General features: G+C 28.9%; 1 protein-coding gene and 1 pseudogene across 1 annotated transcript; one reads left to right on the forward strand and one right to left on the reverse strand.

Annotated features, from left to right (window-relative positions):
* Nucleotides 1-851: 851 nt before the first annotated feature.
* LOC150027284 (uncharacterized) lies at nucleotides 852-9,383 on the reverse strand (annotated as a pseudogene).
* On the forward strand, nucleotides 9,315-10,226 carry LOC137831252 (uncharacterized). The gene has a single exon (XM_068638849.2). It carries the CDS (start codon nucleotides 9,528-9,530, stop codon nucleotides 10,065-10,067), a length of 540 nt encoding a protein of 179 aa, XP_068494950.2. The 5' UTR covers nucleotides 9,315-9,527; the 3' UTR covers nucleotides 10,068-10,226.
* The last annotated feature ends 9,063 nt before the right edge of the window (nucleotides 10,227-19,289 follow it).

Genomic DNA, 19,289 nt, shown 5'->3' on the forward strand with positions numbered 1-19,289 from the left:
TTTTTTGCTGACTGTTGTCACTGTGTTCGAAAAAAACCCTAAAGGTTAATACTGGGCCTCCACATAGAAAGTGAGTTCAATCCAACAGTATTCATACTTTCTACTCTTGTAAAATAAAAATCTACCTAATGTGTTTGATCCTCTTATTAAAGATAGAATTAGAGACAATGTGTAATGTTGTTTGGTTGTCACATACAAGATGTATTAGGGAACTTTGTTCGAATTTAAGCTCTTTGAGGAGGTGAGCTTTGAGGACGTGAGTTGGGATTGTCCTTAGGTTCAAATGTTGTCCATGTCCAATGGTTTTCTTTGTGTACTTGTTCTTGCAAAAGTCCTAATTATTTCTCAACATCATGTATCCTCTTGTTATTGTCTACAAGTTGGTTTTGGCAAACTTGATGCTTCTGAACAACTTTGTCCCACTCACTTGAATAATAGTTACTATATTCATCATGTTCCTCTCCACCAATTTGTAGAGCTTCTTTAACATTGTTTAATCATTCCTCCACATCAGTGATTGCCCAATCCCCTACAATATACAATAACAACTTCTTTGTTATGGTCAACAAATAAAAATGCAGTGATTTCAACCAAGGTGTTAACCACACAATTAAATACATCAGCTACAAAGAAGGCTTCATTTAAATTATTTGATTGGATTTTTACGCACAACCACTGCAGAAACCGAGGAAAAGAAATTTTATCTACAGGGATGTCAATTCCCAACATGTTGAACAACCCAAAGTTGGTGCCAAAAAAAATACTTAGTCATTAACAATTTCACAAATTTATTACATTTGGACTACATAATTACTTGTCATAAAATTGTCACTAACCTGCAAAAGAGCAACTTAACCAACCAAATATATTTCACTGGCATTCCTTTGATTGTTATATACTTCTAATGTCCGTATTAAAGTAAAAACTATTAAATCATAAACTACATCGCCCCAATTGTATACATCCAATACATTTAAATTATCTAAAACCTTAAAAGAAAATGAAGAAAAACTCCTAGAAATCATAGGAAAATAAAAAACAACTAATAAAAGAAGTATGTACAACCTACAAAATTCATCAACATTTTTTTTCTTTTTATAAATTTTGTTGGCTATTTTTTCAAAAACAATATATATTTTTATGTCTTCTCCATCAAACACTTCATTCACCAACCCACCACCATCATCCTCCAAATTTAATTGTTCTCTCGTCACTCCACTCACAACCTTAGAGTGAAACATACACCCAGAACCTTAAAATGAATTAAATGTTGTCTTATCCTAGAAAACAATTGTTATCAACACTCCACCTACCAATTAATTCGTGAAGAAAAGGGTATGATATGTCCAATTCATCTTCTAATTCAAGCATCCACTTAAAAGGTGTTCGCTCTATTCTTTGACGTTGGAATGACGTCAAATTATGATTAATTTTAACAACATGTTGAGTGTGAACTCTGTGTCTCACTCTTATCTACAAAATCAACCATCAAGGCAAATTTATGTATTCAATACAATTTCACAATTTCAAAATTAAATGAACTATTAGCAACCTAGTAATATAAACAATCAAACTTTCATTTCCCTTCCTTCGGAATCAAATTTTTGACCATTATACTTTCCCATAGAACTTGAATAAGTCATTTCACAATCTGTCTAAAACAAAATATATCAACCAGTTTACCAAAAAAATAAACCAAATAGAACAAATGTTATCATTTTTTATCTTAGGTCTTGAAATGTTATTAACATGTAAATTACATACAAGAATAGATAAAAAAAAATGTAACATTCTCCACCTTCTTATGTTTTTTTTAAAAAGATGATGTGTGTTTGTGACAGCAAGACATGTGTTATACATTAACTTCTTTTCAACACTCACTCAAATTCATTCCCTTGATTAATCCTTTCATTGTGGTATTGTGAGAGTGATTGATTCTTTTCTTTTTATCTTTTATTGTAACAAATTTTAGTTGAAAATCATAAAAGTGTGTTTTCTTCATGGACATAGAGTGGAGTTTTCCATGTATAAAGAAAATCATCAACCTATCAATGACTACACCAAAAATATTCAAAATAACCAACAAACCACACAATGCATAATGGAGGAACAATGTCAACCACCGCCAAAAAAATAAACAAAAAAAATCAACCCCTACCAATGCATAATACTAAGTCGTCAATATATATATAGACCCTAAAGAAAAAAAAAAACACAAAATAACCAACAAATCAAACAAGGTGCATACCACAATAAGGCAATTGCTTCCTGCACCATATCACTACACCCAATCACAGGGAAAAAATCGAAAATATCCTTAAAAAAATGGAATATATATAAAATTACATTCTGGACCCCCTTTTCTGGAACATAATAATCTCTTATGGATAATTTTTTCCAGAATGTATTATTTTCACTTCCAGATTTTTTTATCCGAAATGAAATTTTGATTTTTTTTTTCGAATTTTTATATCCAAAACAAAAAAATCTCTTCCAGATTTATTTTCTCATAATGCATTATTTTCAATTCCAGATTTTTATTTCCAGAATAAAGAATATATTTGAATTTTTTAAAATTATGTTGAGTGCGGGTTCAAAAATGTTGGGTGCTGGGAGCATTTGCTCCACAATAATCACACCACCTACCACAACAAAAAATACAAACAAAAATACATAAAACCCGTCGATAAAACCCTAACCCAAAAAAACAATGTTTGCTACAACCTTATTAGCGTTGCTTCACCCTTTAAAAACCTTATTAATGTTTGACTGGACAAAAATGTCCTTCACCACATCAGCACAATGCCACGTCACAGTTGTATGCAGACACAAAACACTCAGCAGTTGTTAACATAACATTTGTCATGTTTCAATCCTAATAAACTGAGTTTGCCATGTTGTCAAAATAAAAAGAAATTAAAATCAAGAAGTGTGATAGAGCTTTTATTAATAAAGAGATAAAATAAGAATAATAGTAAAAAAATAATTAAGTTATTAATCTATATATATATATATAAAACTGTTATTTAATATCGTGTTATGAAATCAAACCAAGTTCACGCACCATACAAAAATCATTAAATATAAATTAATTTTATATTTTAAAAATAATTAATTATTATATTAATTAAATTATATATTATTATTGATTTTTAAATTAATTTTTATTATTAATTTTTAAATTAATATTTAATTAGTTACCAAAGTTTTAAGTAACAATTATTCTAGAATTAAATCTTAATAACTAAAATTTAGATAGCTAATTAGATATCAATTTAAAAATTATTTATTAATAATAAAAATTATTTTATATACTAATAATTTTTTAAATAATATATAATTTAATTAATATAATAATTAATTATTTTTTTCTCTATAATTAATTTTATATTACATCACATTAAATAAGAGTGTACATAGTTTTTAATTAATTTTATATTACATGACATTAGTTTTTAATATAGTACATAGTACACACATTCTAATAATTCATGTTTGCAAGTTGCATGACCCACCCCACCAGGTTGCATGTGAGATGTCATTTCTTAGCTTTCTTTGCTAATTCAAAATCAGATCCAAAATTCACATGGCTGAGTAAACATCTCTTTCTTTTCAAGGATCCACAAAACAACCTTACAAAAGCTATTGTCTTTGTCTTATGTCAGGACATAACTCCCAATGAACCAGAGTCTTTCTTCCTTTTCTCTGCTAAACTTACAACCTAATTAATTCATTCCTTTTTTTCTTTCTTCCAAAGGATTTTTTTTCTTGATTCACACATTCTGTTTCTTTAAAGTGTAGTCACAAGAATAAAGTAAATATCTACATACTCATATACTCTTGTATTCTTATCTTATTTAAAAAAATTCTCATACCTATATATACACTACAAGAAAATCATGAAACAAAGCATACCAAATTGAAACTACAAGTAAGGAAAGCGAGAAAGAGAAAGGTAGGGACAACCGCTCGGAACCGGAGCGGTTGACCGATTTAAAGAAAATCGCGACCCCCATTTTCACAGTTACACACCTCTCACCGTCCCAAGAGGAAGGATTCTAGATGAAGCATTACAGGTCGAACTCATCCCTCCCCCGTCACAGACCCCAAGAAATGCTAATACATCCACACATTGCCAATACCATCGTAACTACGACTATTCAACCAAAGGATGTCAAGCTTTGAAGGACAAAGTGGAAGAACTCGTCTAGGTGGACCATTTCCATAAATTCGTTAAAATAGATGTCGCGGTACATCGATCTCCCCAGAGAGACCGACAATCATCTCGAGGCCCGAGAGACTATAACGATCGAGTCGAGGGGATGGACGTCGATAGGACGACCATCAACGTCCAGCCATAAGAAAACAAAGTGAAAGCCCAGTAAGGCAGACCCGACGGCGAAGTGAGAGTTCCGGACGGAACAATCAGACGAGGCGCCGAGTGCGGGAAGCCATCAATACCATATCAGGCCCAATATTCGATTACCATTGGAAAACGTGAGGAATTTATTATGTATATATAATGATTAAATACCATCTTTATATGTTGTCCGTGTTATAAAAGAATCATCAATGACACCAAAATCATATAAAAAGTCAACTATTTTAAAAAAATAAGCGAAACTATAGATTTGAAAACCAAAAAATTGACTTACCTTCTTCTCCGAACAAGGAATCGCCAAGAGAAACCATCCAACCACCCACCACCACCAATAGAAACACCTTCCTGTGTCAAGAGATGGAGCAGTGTCACTACGGTTTAAGAGAAATGGAGTATGTGGAGTTTGTCTGTGCAAAATGTGGACAAAGGAAAAAGAAAGAATAGTGTAGGTCCTATGTGCATTCTAGAGATTTTAAAAAATAATAAAGATAGTTTTATCTTTGCATAACATTGTGGGGTGTAGAAAGAAAAACGTAAGGAGAAGAAGATGCGAAAAGAACAAAAAGATGCCAAAGAACAAAAAGACTTATATGGATAAATGGGCCCTGCAACTTGCATTTTTTTACCGGTGGCAGCATCTTATCAAACAATACAATTTTGAGTTTTTTAATTTTAATTAAATAAGAAATGTAATAAAGAAAAAAAAAATCTGGATTGACTCTTTCTTTCATCACCCCAATAGTTTCTTCCTCCATCTTTGTAGACAAAATTTGGCGAATTTGTCTTTGTATGTGTAGGAAAGATCCAAATTACTCATGAAGTCATAAATATTTTAAATTATATAATTAATAAATTTTCAAATTACACATGTTACATTTTTAAATTTAGAATTATAAAATTTGAAAATATATTTTGAATTGTATAATAAAAAAATACATTATGAATTGTATAATAAAAAAATTAAAAATATATTCTGAATAAAAATATATTTTAAATTATGTAATCTGTAATATATTTTTAATTTGTACAGTCTAAAAATCTAATCCATAAACACTTTAAACTTTTTCAACATTTTATGAAGGTACATGATGAAGAAATCATGGGGTAGAAAAAGAAAAAACCCTCTGAGTTAGACCTCACATGAGTTGCAGCAAAAATGGCTAACCAAACAATGGCAATTGCTTTCTGCACCCAATCAATTTTGACTTGCACCAAACGAAAATTTTAAAATCCCATTATGCCCTTTTCACATATTTGCTTAGATATTAAAATATCCAGAAGTCATTTTTATACATTCTGGATTAAGCTTCCGGATGGTCATATCGGGAAGTGAGTAATAAGTTCTGAATTTTTATATTCAGAACGGTGTGTTGTAAATGGTGTTGATGATTGAAATTTGGAATTCATTTATGTTTGCTTATGGATCTTGACATCCAAAATGCTGTACAAATAAGCTTCCAAATGGTGAAATTTGGAAGTGACATTAATTTCGAATTTGTATATCCAGAACTTTGTAGTTTGACTTACGGATATGAATATTCAGAAGTAAAAAATTTAAAATCATTAAAAAAAAATGGACTTGATTGTAATAGGTGCAAATCATATTGGTGAAGGGAGAATTAGCCCCAAACAATTCGAATTTGGGTTCAAAATATCAAATTTTGTTTCACAATAGTGATGAACCCAATTGAACAATTCCAACTTAAAGAAAAGAACAAAAGTAAAAGTAGTCTTGAAAACCTTTTAAAGTGTTTTTAGGTTTGATTTGAACAATATAATAATCTTTATATGGAGGTATGTTTAAAAGTGAAACGCAAAGTAATTAAAAGAATAACATTTTAGTCTACACAGCTTTTTGTCATCTTTCAAACTACTTTATTTTTGTAATTATCAACTCTGCAATCCTTATCCATTCTCACTGGAATCGATTCCTTATACACCAGAAAATTATTGTATATGATAAGAGAATGAATATATTTTACAACCTTTTTTTTAGAAACAAATTCTAAGAAATTAAGATGTTCTATGAATATAAATTTAAGATGTGGTGTTTGTTGATATAATTAAGGTTATTGCACTCAAATACTATTTGTTTTAGTATTGGATTACAGTTTTGGTTAAAAAGATATGAAAGTGAATTAAGGAAATAAAGAGAGTAAAAAAAAACTTTTAAATTATGAAAAAACTGAGTTTAGTGTTGATAACCCATTAATGATATTGATATAGTGATCATTCAAATATAATAAAGTATAATTTTAGGAAAAAAATTGTATCTTTTCTGCCATTAAATTATATTAAATAACATTATTTTTTTTTTATAATTTTTTAAAATATTTTTTGTATACTTTTCTTAAAATGAAACTTATTTTTTTTTATAATTTTTAAAAAGATATTTTTCTTTCAAGTTTTAATAATGATACAAACTCTTTTATTTTTTAGTAAAGTTACATTCACATTTTTTATTTTTTATATTTTACTTCGAATTTTAAATTTTTATAAATTTATTTAAATGTCAGTCAATATGATATTTAAAAAAAAGTATACTTTTATTAAAAACAACACAAAAAAGGTGAGGATTATTTTTTAAAATTGTTTATTTAAATATATATATATATATATATATATATATATATATATATATTCCTTTTCTGAATTAAGATAAGCATTAGAAATCTTCTAGATGGGTTGATTTGAGAAAAAAAAAAATCTCACACCAATCTATTGTGTTCATATGCCATGAAGTTCAAAATAAAAAATGAGAGTATATATGGAGATAGTAGGGTAGAATTCCTTTATTAATCATAATCAAACCCAATTAACATATTAACAATACAAATATTTTCTCTTTAATATGAATTATAACAAAAAAAATCTTTTATGAGAACTATAACAATTTTTAGAAAATTATATAATATGTCATTGTTTTACCAAAATATAAATGTCTTAACCCTAGTTTTCTCTCCAAAGTATAAATGTTTTTATTGTTTCATAGAATTTTAAGTGTGAGTAAAAATAGTGAGAAGATGAAAATTCATAATAATACCTTAAGGTATTGGAGGTGCCATGAGCTCTTTCCCATTTATTAACTTGATTTATGACTCTTTACATCTAAATTTCTCCTATTCAAGGAGTCAATCATAAAACATTTGAATTAGAAGAAATCGCCCTCCAATGCAAACAAAAAAGTGAGAGTTAAATACATCCAATTTCACCTTTAACTTCTCCCTTTAAATTATTGAAAAACTTTCTAAAATTACAACTTATTCACAATAAATGAATATATTGCAACTATAATTAACCTTATTTTCATATGATAAATGTGTTGATTTTTCTATGAAAATTGTTCTTGTATGGTCGGAAGGTTTTGTCGTGATAGTCTTGCTTGCACAGTCTCCATTGAAAATAAATATCACAAATTGACTCTCGTATGAGAGTACCAACAAAAGGTCTTTGGATGCTCAAGTTAATATTTAATATTCAGTAGTTGTAGGTAATACATATTATTAAATACGTATCTTGACCTGAGTATGATTTATCTATTTATATAGTCTGGAATTAAGTCTGAGATGTTGGACCCAATTAACACGAATATCATTGTTAGTATGTTAAGCTTGAGGACTACTTATGTGTCTTTTTAGTAAATCGAAAAATGTCCGATCATATGATAAAAACATTCTAAATGAGTCTAAGGAGATCTTTACATTAAAAAAACATAACATTAAATTTTTTTTGATGTGGATTGTATGTAACATCATGTTGGTTCCCACTTAAGTAGGGTTCTTGTGGGTGAATGTACCGTGTTTCATACTCCAGGCATCAACAAAGAACCCAATCCCTTAGCCTTGGACCACTACCCCACTAATTCAAAGTGGGGGTTTTCACAAATGCTTCTTAGGCTACAAAGATTCTCACCACCTCCAAAATAATGAACATCTAATCTAAAAATGTATTCTACAAAAGTTTTTTCTTTCTAATTTGATTAATTTGCAAAACTCCGTTCAAGAACTTAAACATAGTTAAAGTAGAACCAGTAACGTGGATAGAAATCGAACACATATATTTTACTGAATATTAAGTTAAAAAGTAGCATATTTTGATTTTACTAAAAACAGCAAAAATGAAAGAACACAGATTAAAACATTTTGTTTCGATTCATTCACACGTCAAATGCTATTTTTATCATGGGACCATGTTTCATAGTTTCTTAAAATAATGAAAAATATTTTTTAAGCAAACACGAAAAAGGCAAGAACACATTAAAAATTATATGAAGAACAATTTGCATAAATTTGGGGCTATGCTTTAGCCAAGTTTGTGTGTCTAAGATTATATGTTGATATTTATTTGTCTCTTGCAATCTTGCATCCTCTCTTGGCCCTACTTACCTCATTCATCAGTTTGGCTCTAACGTCACCTTGTCGCACTTTAGAGGCAAAAGGCAAATTCTCAATCTTAATAATCTCTTTCTGATGTGTTCATGCACATAAATGACTTAATCACAAGCTATGCCATCACAAAGCAAGGGCAAAAAGTGATGCCTGCCATAAAAATTCTTATCTGCCATGCCATTGGTTTTATCTGACACTGTCACACATAAGATTTAGATATTCTTCTTTCAGTGATTCCAACATTGGTGTTTAGATTTTAAAGAATTTATTTGTATTCTGAAAATGATTAATGGTCATTTTATATAATGTTAATTTTGGTTTGCATATGCACTTCTATTTGGAAAGTGGTAGTTGTCTCACTAAATGTCAAACAAATCCTGCACTTTCTTTCACAAATTGTTAAGACCTTTGGGTAATTCACCTTTTTTACACTGCTATTAACTTTTTGTAAACTGACAATGATATTTGGTCTGTGTGAGAATTTTCTTAGAATTTTCAGCATCCACTATTTTATTAGTACTTTTTTGTTGACTTTGTAGTATACATCTAATACACAATTTCCATGGTTTCTCTTTCTCTATCTTCCCCTCATTTACCTCACTCATCACTCTCATATCCTCTATATATGCACATTCAGAACCCCATACTTATTCCTACTACTTCCAATTCCAATCTACCTCTACTTCATCTTGTTCTTTTTCACCATTCTTCTTATTCCTTGCTTATTGATACTTTTTTTTCTCTCATTTCACAAAGCCATGAACAAGTTTAAGAAATCTCAAGTTCTAGTGCTCTGTGTTCTAGTTGTTCTTCTTGTCATCACACCCTCTTTACCTTCCTCACTTAGGCCAACCTACTTGTATTTCATCATAAACTTCCTCATCATGGCACTTTGTGCTGAGGCTGGACTCCTTTCAGTTTTTTCTAGGCCTTCGGAAGATAAAAAGCAACCTGTGATGCCACCAGAAGCCACTTCTGAGAAAAGAGAAGGTTACAATTCCACCCCTATAGTTGTTGGTGCTGTCTCAGAACATGCTGAAAAGTCTGCATCTGAAAGGGTTGTTTGTGTCAGCAAAGTGGACATGGTGCAAAATTGTCCTTCAATGCCTAGCCTTTTCTTCACAAGGGGTGGAGAAGCTGATGAAGAAGTCATGGATGAAGAAGTTGAAGCAGAAGAGGAGATTGGAGGAGTTAATGGACAAGAGCTGTTTGCAAAAGCTGAGGCCTTCATTGGGAACTTCTACAAGCAACTGAAGATGCAAAGTGAGGAATCTTGGATTTATCAGAAAGCCTTTTAGGTGGAGTGCAGTAGCTTTTACAATAGAATAATGTGCTAGTTAGAAACAATGGTCCTTATGAGGAACCATATTATTCTTCTCTGATGGTTGTTTTTCCCCCTTCCATTGGGTTTGTACATGTACAAGAACAGTAAATATTTGAAGTTCTGTCAAGTCTGTTTCCTAATTAGTATTATCTCAGATAAAAGTAACAGTTAAGAGGGTTTTTTAATATGTTGTTATTCTTCATTCAAAAAAGAATGAAAAAGGAGGATATCATGAATGATGCTATACAAAATCAGATATGTGAGGTTGGTTCATTATTAAAAATATACAAGAGAAGTAGTTCTTTGAGGACTATTTGACTTGCTTTGCTACTTGAGGAATAGAGTTATTGGATCAATTTTCATGTCCAGAACAAGGGCCAGTTAAGAGGGTTTTAATATGGTGTTGTCAGTTCATGGCAAGAAAAAAATGTGTTGAATTTAATTTGACAGAGAGATCACACCTTGTTGTCAAGAATTTGACACATCCATATTATATTATTAACAGTACAGTAAAGTATCATTATATTATTACATCATAGATGTATTTTGGATTAAGATAAAATCCATGAGTTTTTATATTCATTAAAAAAAATAAAATTTAAGTTTAATTCAATTTTATAAGGTTGAATTAGACTTAAAATCTTTTTCTTAATATGATATTAGAGTTATTTTAAAAAAAATTTATTGGGTTTATCATATCACTCTATTATCGAACACTCATAATATATAGTCTTACACACCGAGTTAATAGTCTTATACATTGAGTTAACCGATTTTAATCGGTTTGAGAGAATGTGTTGGAGATCCAATATCAACTAAAGATAATGACATTTTAAAATATATAAGTGGAGGCAAATCTCATCTTATAAATTGATTTTATAAAATTACAGTAAACTTTTTAATAATCTTAATTACAATTACATATTTAAATTCAAAACCTATGCAGCATTAATAGTTGTTATATAGAAGTTTATTCATTTTTTCTCTCTTATGAATGATTTTTTTTTTCAAACACACTCATAAGAAAGTTGATTGATTAAATATATGGTTGTGATGTTAAGCAGGGGACAGTGTGTTAATGTGATGTTCTGGTCCCCATGGAAATTTCACTAAGAAACATTGGAATTTGATAAATAAAGAAGATGTCTCTCTTATTTTGCTGTTAAGGTCAATTCTGATGTCCACATAATGAATCCTTGTTTGAACTCATGTGGGTCTCAGTTCTAGATTTTCATAACCATGAAGTCATCTTTGAAAATTTGAAATCCCTTTGTAATCTTTGTCTAAAATTATCTTTCTAAGCATTTTAAATTGTTTTACTACTGGCAATCAATTTCTCATTTAAAATCTAAAACTTTTTAAAAATTTATATCATTATTATAAATTAATTTCAAAATTAATATTTAACATTAACCAAGGTTTTAACTATTAATCACTTTATATTTTAAATTAATATTAAATTAAATTAAATTAATTTAAAATATAAAATAGTTTAATAACTAAAATATTAGTAGTTAGTAACTAATGTTAAATACTAATTTCAAAATTATTTTATAATATTTTTAATTAATAATAGAAATTATTTTATATATCAATAGTTTTTTAAGTTTATAAAATATTATTTAATTTAATCACTATAATAATTATTTATTTTTTTATTTCTAAATTATATTTAATGATTTTTTTATGTGTGAATAGGTACAAAATAAATTCAAATTGATTTTATAGATTAAATCAAATAATTTAATTTAAAGTATTTATGTCTGTTTTCATTTTATTAATTCAGTTTTAGGTTTAATTATGTCCTTTTCTCTTTTAAAAAAAAGTATCATATACGCTTAAATTTTGGTGTTTTTGTGGGGTCATATGCATGGAATGTTCATTTTGAGATTATCGTTTTCAATTGTTCTATATTTTTTATTTTTTGTATTTCATAGGTTATATGTTTCTTATAAGGTTGAATTCCTTATGATTTTGATGTGTGTGCATTAGTGAGATGATGTGGTGATGACAAAATGTAAGATATTTTTCTTTGCTTTCAAACTTAGTAAGAAAATTCCACTAAATGGCCCCTATGGTGAGGTTGCCAATAAAGACCCTTATCTCATTTTTCATGGAATATTATTCTTACTATTCTTTAACATCTCTATATGCAAAGAGACCCAGAACTTCAGATTATGGTACTACTTATGGTTATGGTTGGGAAAATTCAGAATTATTTTTTCCTCTTTAGTGTAAATACAAGATGGGCACTTGTGGAAACAATAAACAAATAATAAAAAATAGAGTAAAATAGAATAATGAGACAAAAAAAATTTAACCTGGGAAAACCTTATTAACTTGAGAAATAAATGTCTTCACTATGAAAGTAGAATTTACAATATTTGTTTCTCTCACTCTTTGACGATAACACTTAATCTCATCTAATAAGGATGGAATACCATGTCTCTCTAGTCTCTCACTAGGATTTCTAATCTCACATGGTGGATATTTCTTCTCTTTTTTTTCGCTCTATGTTGCTCTTCTTATTTGCTTCCTTTGCTTCTATTTTTCTCTTTCTCATACATTCCCTTTATACAAAGATTAATGAGAGGAAGACTTCTTCATAAAGAGATTAATTCTCATTACATTTTCAAGAGAGAGTTACAATTTCCAAAAAAACTTTTTAATGGCCATCATTGAATATATTCAATAGATCGATTACCAATATTAATTGGTCATAATCTCCCATAAAATTAAGGAGGGTCCGCAACAATTTTCCCCCTTCCTGACTTAATTTGAGGGATAACAATAATTCGGCTCCCCTACAAGATCAAGTGTCACCGGTCTCCTTGAGGGATTGTCTAATATCTGAAAACTGACTCTGCATTGTTTACCATAAATGCACCCAGTACAGGATTCCAATATTTGACCCTTTATACCTGGCAAGTGGCTTTTGGCTTTTTGGCGAGCATTTGGAGTGCTTTCTCACTCATATGCCCCAATCGTCTGTGCCAAACATCTTTGGAGTCTGCAACAACATTTGTTTCTCGAGAACAAGTTCTTCCTTGCATAATGTATAAGGATCCTACCTTTGAACCTCTAGCAATGACTAGGTTCCCTTTTGCTAGTTTCCACTTTCCAGTACCAAAGTGGCTTATAAAACCAGCATCATCCAACTTACCCCTTAAGATAAGGTTGACACGCATTTCAGGAACATGTCTCACTTCCTTCAGTACAAGCTTGTTTCATGTGTCTGTTCGTAACATGATATCACCAATACCTACAATCTTGCTTGTAACATGGTTTCGCATTTTCACAATACCACAGTCACCTTTCTTATAATTTGAAAAAAAATATTTATGTGGACTTACATGGAAAGAGGCACTAGAGTCGATGATCCAAGAGCAATCACCATATGCAACATTTAGGTAATTGTCTTCTCCAATAAGAAGACTATCATCGTCTCCAGCGACGGTTGTAGTTGGAGTATAATCCTTCTTTTTTGGACCAAATAAGTCTAGATGGACAATTCTGGCTTTCAGATCTTTCTTCATAAATTTGCATTCAAATCTCTTATGACCTTCTTTGCTAGAATAATAACATTTTGTTCTTGTACGAGATTGAGAACGACTTTTGGCTTTGTTTTTGTTTTTTCCATTGGATTCATTTCTCTCACGGGTTTCAATCATATTTACTTCATATTGAAAATTTGTACATCTTTCTTTCCTTCTGGAGTCTTCACTCAACAGAGTGTCTAAAACAATGTCCATTGAGATCTTCCCATCTGGGACTAAGTTGCTGAGCGTGACTATTAGTGTGTCCCAACTCTCAAGCAACCAACTGAGTAGCAAAAGTGTCTCCAACTCATCATCAATCTTCATATCTATCTTTGTCAATTGACTGACAAGATCCTTGAATGAATTCAAATGCTCTATCATACTTTGACCATTTGTGTAATCAAGTTTCACCAGTCTTCTAACAAGAGATGCTTTATTTCTTGGAGTTTTCTTTTGAGTCATAGATTCAAGCTTTGACCACAACTCATGAGCATTTGTGTATGTGGACACATGCTCAAACAAATTTCTATCAATATACTTTCGAATCATTGCAACAGTTTTTCGATTCAAAAGTTCCCAATCTTTATCACTCTTACTTTCTGGCTTGGTTATGCAAGTAATGGGCTTCCAATAGGAATAATTGTCCACAGTCAACTTGAACATGTCTCCATCATAAATGGCTCATTCCATCTTGTATCAGAAAACCAAGCTCTGGTACAACTGTTGGGAAAATTCAAAATTAATTTTCCCTTTTTAGTGTAGATACAAGATGGGTACTTGCGGAAGCAATAAAAAAACAATAGAAAATAAAGCAAAAATAGAATAATGAGACAAAGAATTTTTAAAGTGGGAAAACCTTCCCCAATTTAAGAAATAAAAACCCACGAGACCTAGTCTAGAAGGATTACAATATTTGTTTCTCTCACTATGTGAAGATAACACTCAATCTCACCCAACAAAGATGGAATACATTGTCTCTCTAGTCTCTCACTAGGATTTTTAATCTTACACAATGGTAGATATCTCATCTCTCTTTTTCTTTCTATGTTGCTCTTCTGACTGCTTCCTTTCCTTCTATTTTTCTCTTCCTCGGAAATTCCCCTTTATACAGAGAATAATGAGAGGAAGACTTATTCATAAAGAAATTAATTCTCATTACATTTTCAAGAAAGAGTAAACCTAAAATCTAGGTCGTAAAATATATACATCATTTAAGTTGTTGACTTATTTAAGCTTCTTAAATGAGTTTTTATAGTAATGATAAAACTATTATACAATTATTAAATAAATCAATTTTAGAGATAAAAATATTTAGTTACTATATTGACTAAATTAGATCATATTTTAGAAACTAAAAAAATTATTGGTATTTAAATAAGATTTTATTATTAATAAATAATTTTTAAACTGATATTTAATTACCTACCAAGATTTTAACTACCAATTATTTATATTCTAAAGTTGGTAGCTAAATCCTTGGTAACTACTTAAATATTAATTTAAAAACTATTTAATAATAATAGAAACTAATTTAAATATCAATATTGTTTTAGTCTCTAAAATAATATTTAATTTAATCAATATAATAATTAATTATTTTTTATTTTTAAAATTAGTTTTTATTTAATGATAAATTTATATTTTAAAGTATAACTCATAATTTTAAGTAAGGTATCTTTTATTTTATTCGAATGTGAAGTATTATATATTTTTTCAAGCGCAAGACTTAAATATGAAAGAATCCAACATTTAATTGATACTAATATAAAATTTAGCTTGTAAAAAAACTTAAGTTTGTTTTGTTTAATTCTTATATTAATTTAACTTTATATGTTTATGAAATGTTAAATTAATTTTACCTTTATTAATTTAGTATTAATAAATATATTTTCTATAATAATCTACTTATAGAAGTGAATTTCAACTATTCTAAGCTATAATATTTTTTTAACCTTATCAATTTACTATTAAAAAATATTTTAATTCTAGATGATAATTAACAAAGAGACATGTCTTAACATATAAATCATAACGTTTTCATTTTTCAGTAAATTAAAAAAAATAAAATTTCTTACTATAGTAAAAAGAATCTTCAAAATTAATTTTAACACTCAAGAAAGTTAAACATATTTCTGTAATGAATAAACATATTATTTTTTGATACGTAGTGTTGAGTATGTAAAACTTAAACTTAGTTATTTTAAACAATAGAGCTCAATTTCAAATTTGAATATTTTTTTTATTTAAACTAAATAAAACGAACTTGAATGAATATATAACTAGTTAAAATAAATAATTTATAAATATAACGCATTTAAAAGTTTGAAAGTATTCAAAAGAAACATCATTCCACTTCCATAAGAAGTCGACAATCTTTGAAAGACACAGAAAATTGACATTATAAGTGCACACTCAACTCAATTAAACAACTCATACAAATAATTTGCAATGAATTTATTCAAGTTTTTGAGTATTACATGTATATAAATTTCATCTAAATGTTAGATATCAATACCAACATGTTTTTTTTTTTTATATATAAAAATTTTCATGTTAGGTATCACTATGCAACTTACATCTTAAATAGGCTGACACTTCAAGTAACAACAATCATCTGTCATTACATGAAAAAAAGTATTATTAGAAAAGAAAATACAAAAAAAAAATATGGGAGAGTAGACCAAAATCTATATATTAACAAAAAAGATACGTAGACTATACTTATTCATAAAGAATTCTAAGAACAGACTAAATAGAAGACTATTATACCAATGAAATGATTATCTATGAATAAATCCTAAATTAGTCAATTTATCATCACATGCATTCCCTTCATGAAAAATATGAGTAACCCTAAACCTAATTTTCTCGATTACGAAGCATCCACGAAACATTAGTTCTAACAATAAATGCAGCATAAACCAAGACAGAATCACATTCAAGTCATACATTAGTAAACCTCATCTTTTGAGCTTTTTCCATAACATATATAACTCCATAAAACTCAGCAACCATAACAGTTTGAACTTCAAGAAATGCAGAGAAATCACCAATAAACTCCCCCATACTCCCACAAAAAATATCTCCTCAAGTAGTAAGACCAGGATATTCCCTATCAACCCCATCAATGTTAATTTTAACCCAACCTGGTGAAGGGAATTGCCATCTAACAGGAAGAAGACGAAGAACTTTACTAGTACGAGTATTAATACCAAAATATTTAATTACGTTGAAATCCAACATATCATTCTTCATTGAATCTTTAGACGAATTTTCCTCTAGACAAGTTAAATCTTTAATTATCGAAATAGCCCTAGAAACATCAATCTTATCCTGAAATCTAGCATAATTCCTCATACGCCATATCATCCAAATAGAAAAAGTTATCACAACAAGATTAATCAATTTAACCAAATGACTACCATCACTCTTAACAAAAGAAAGAAGGTCATCCTTATTAGAGAAATGAGAAGTAAGAAAAATCTGTCGAACCCAACTCCAAATATACAAAGCATTAGAACATTCAAAAAATAAATGTTGAATAAATTCCTCGTATTTTTCACAAAGCTTACACATAGAACATATATGCAAACATTTATTATGAATATGCTAATATGTAGGAAGCCGCCCATAAAAAACTTTCCAGAGTATTAGAGTTTTGGAAGGCGGAACATATGAAGAGCAAATGAATTTACCCCAACCACAGGAAACTCCTAGTTCCAAGAAAAAGATCCTAACTGATTTAAGAGTAAAACAATTAGACTCATATAAAATCCAACACGTTTAGAAATACTTCAACTTCCAAAACAAGATTCAACACATCAATCTCTAGTATACTTTTTGTTGTTGTAACGTTGGTTTTTTGCATACAAATTTAAAGAAATATTTGATATCAATGAATTATAAATAAACTTTTTAAATACTACATCACCTCTTATGTAAAATCTTAATGCTTTGGATTGAAGATGAAGACATAATCTCTTATATGGACTGATGCATGATTCATTGGTTTCGAATCTCTCTCTAAAGTTTTTTAATGAAAGAATCAATAGTGATGTTAGAACTAAGTTCATCTTGGTAACTGACTTAAAAAATTTGTGTGAATGAACTAAATTTTAAATTTCTTGTATCAAAAGTCTCTCTAACCAGAGTTCCAAGTAAGCATGTCCCATTTTGATAAATGATCAAAGAAAAAAAATACTAATAGTGAGATACTAGTGGTTAAAATTGCTTCAACTCAAGAAATAGTGTACAAATATGAAATAATTACTTTAAAGAAAAAAAAATACTAATAATGAGATACTAGTGGTTAAAATTGCTTCAACTCAAAATATAGTGTACAAATATGAAATAATTACTTTAAGGAAAGTGACAAATAAATTCATTCCTTAAGAGTTTTGAGTTTACTTTAAGTTTTGAGTTAAGCATTATTAAAAATAATCTTAAAGGTAAGTTCATTATAAATCAACAATCCATAATGTTTCTTGTACATATGATTTTTATAATATGAAAACTGTTCACACGTATGAGATTCTATGTAAGGTAACACTGATAATTTAATTATTGAAGTAAGTCTATAAAACTTATGTGTACTTTTAAAAAAAATTCTATTTCGTTAAGGAAAAAAAAAACACATATATATATATATATAATTTTTAATGTTTAATCATGACACTATAAAATAATTTTACACTATCATTCAACTATAAGTTATTATTGATATGATTTTTAAAGCAATGATTGTAAGAATGAATAAATTTATTGGGTATAATGATCCGTAATTGAATGATAATTTGACATGATTTTTCACTTAAAAACATATAAGACGTTTTATATTTATTGGTAATATTTTATTACATATTCATGCATGAGTATTTTTCAATCTATCGAGTAAAAAACGAAGTCTCTTTCACATTATTTTAGCTATATTGACTGACAAACTACCAATCTTGAACACAATCTTTTTTGTTAAATAAAACATCTCCAAAGTCATACATGCATTTGCTCCTCAATCTAAATCATGGCCCTTTTTGATTCTCATCATTAAAAGGAGAAAGACATTTCAATTTTATTCTCCCAGAAATATTCTTAGGTGATGGTGGTCACCAACCAAGAATATTTTCCACTTTATGGATGTTTTAATAATTAGAGTATTACTCTAAGCATTAATTTTTTAGAAATGAAGTTAACAATTGAATAGACAGATCCCTGAGATCATGATTCAGCAAATTATTATTAGACAGTGGAAGTCAACATTAGTTAAAGCACATAGTTAAAGATTTAAACTTAAATCATTCTTTTAATAAAAAAAATGATCATAGAGATTGGTTGTTATTAAATGGTTCAACAAAACTACTTACTATTTAAGATTGTTTGTAATTTAAACATGTTATATCTAATGTTCAACAAATATTCCCACAAAATAATTATATAAAAATTATGCTAATGTGATTGAGAATATATCTAATGTTCTTTCCAAGGGAGTTGAGTTATTTAGAGGCACTACTAACCAAAGTGAAAATTGACAAACAGCTTAGTGTCACAGTAGCAAATGACTTAGATAAATCCAATCTACTAGAATTCTGACTTACCCGTGTTTGTTTCTATGCTTCTATGGATGTACTGTTCAAGAGGAAGGATGTGAGTGGATATTCATG

Source organism: Phaseolus vulgaris, chromosome 6 (assembly GCF_051622355.1).
Source record: "Phaseolus vulgaris cultivar YP4 chromosome 6, ASM5162235v1, whole genome shotgun sequence".
Classification (NCBI taxonomy): Eukaryota; Viridiplantae; Streptophyta; class Magnoliopsida; order Fabales; family Fabaceae; genus Phaseolus; species Phaseolus vulgaris.

Coding starts and splice junctions, on each gene's coding strand:
- LOC137831252 (XM_068638849.2), top strand. CDS start 9,528: ATGAACAAGTTTAAGAAATCTCAAGTTCTAGTGCTCTGTGTTCTAGTT.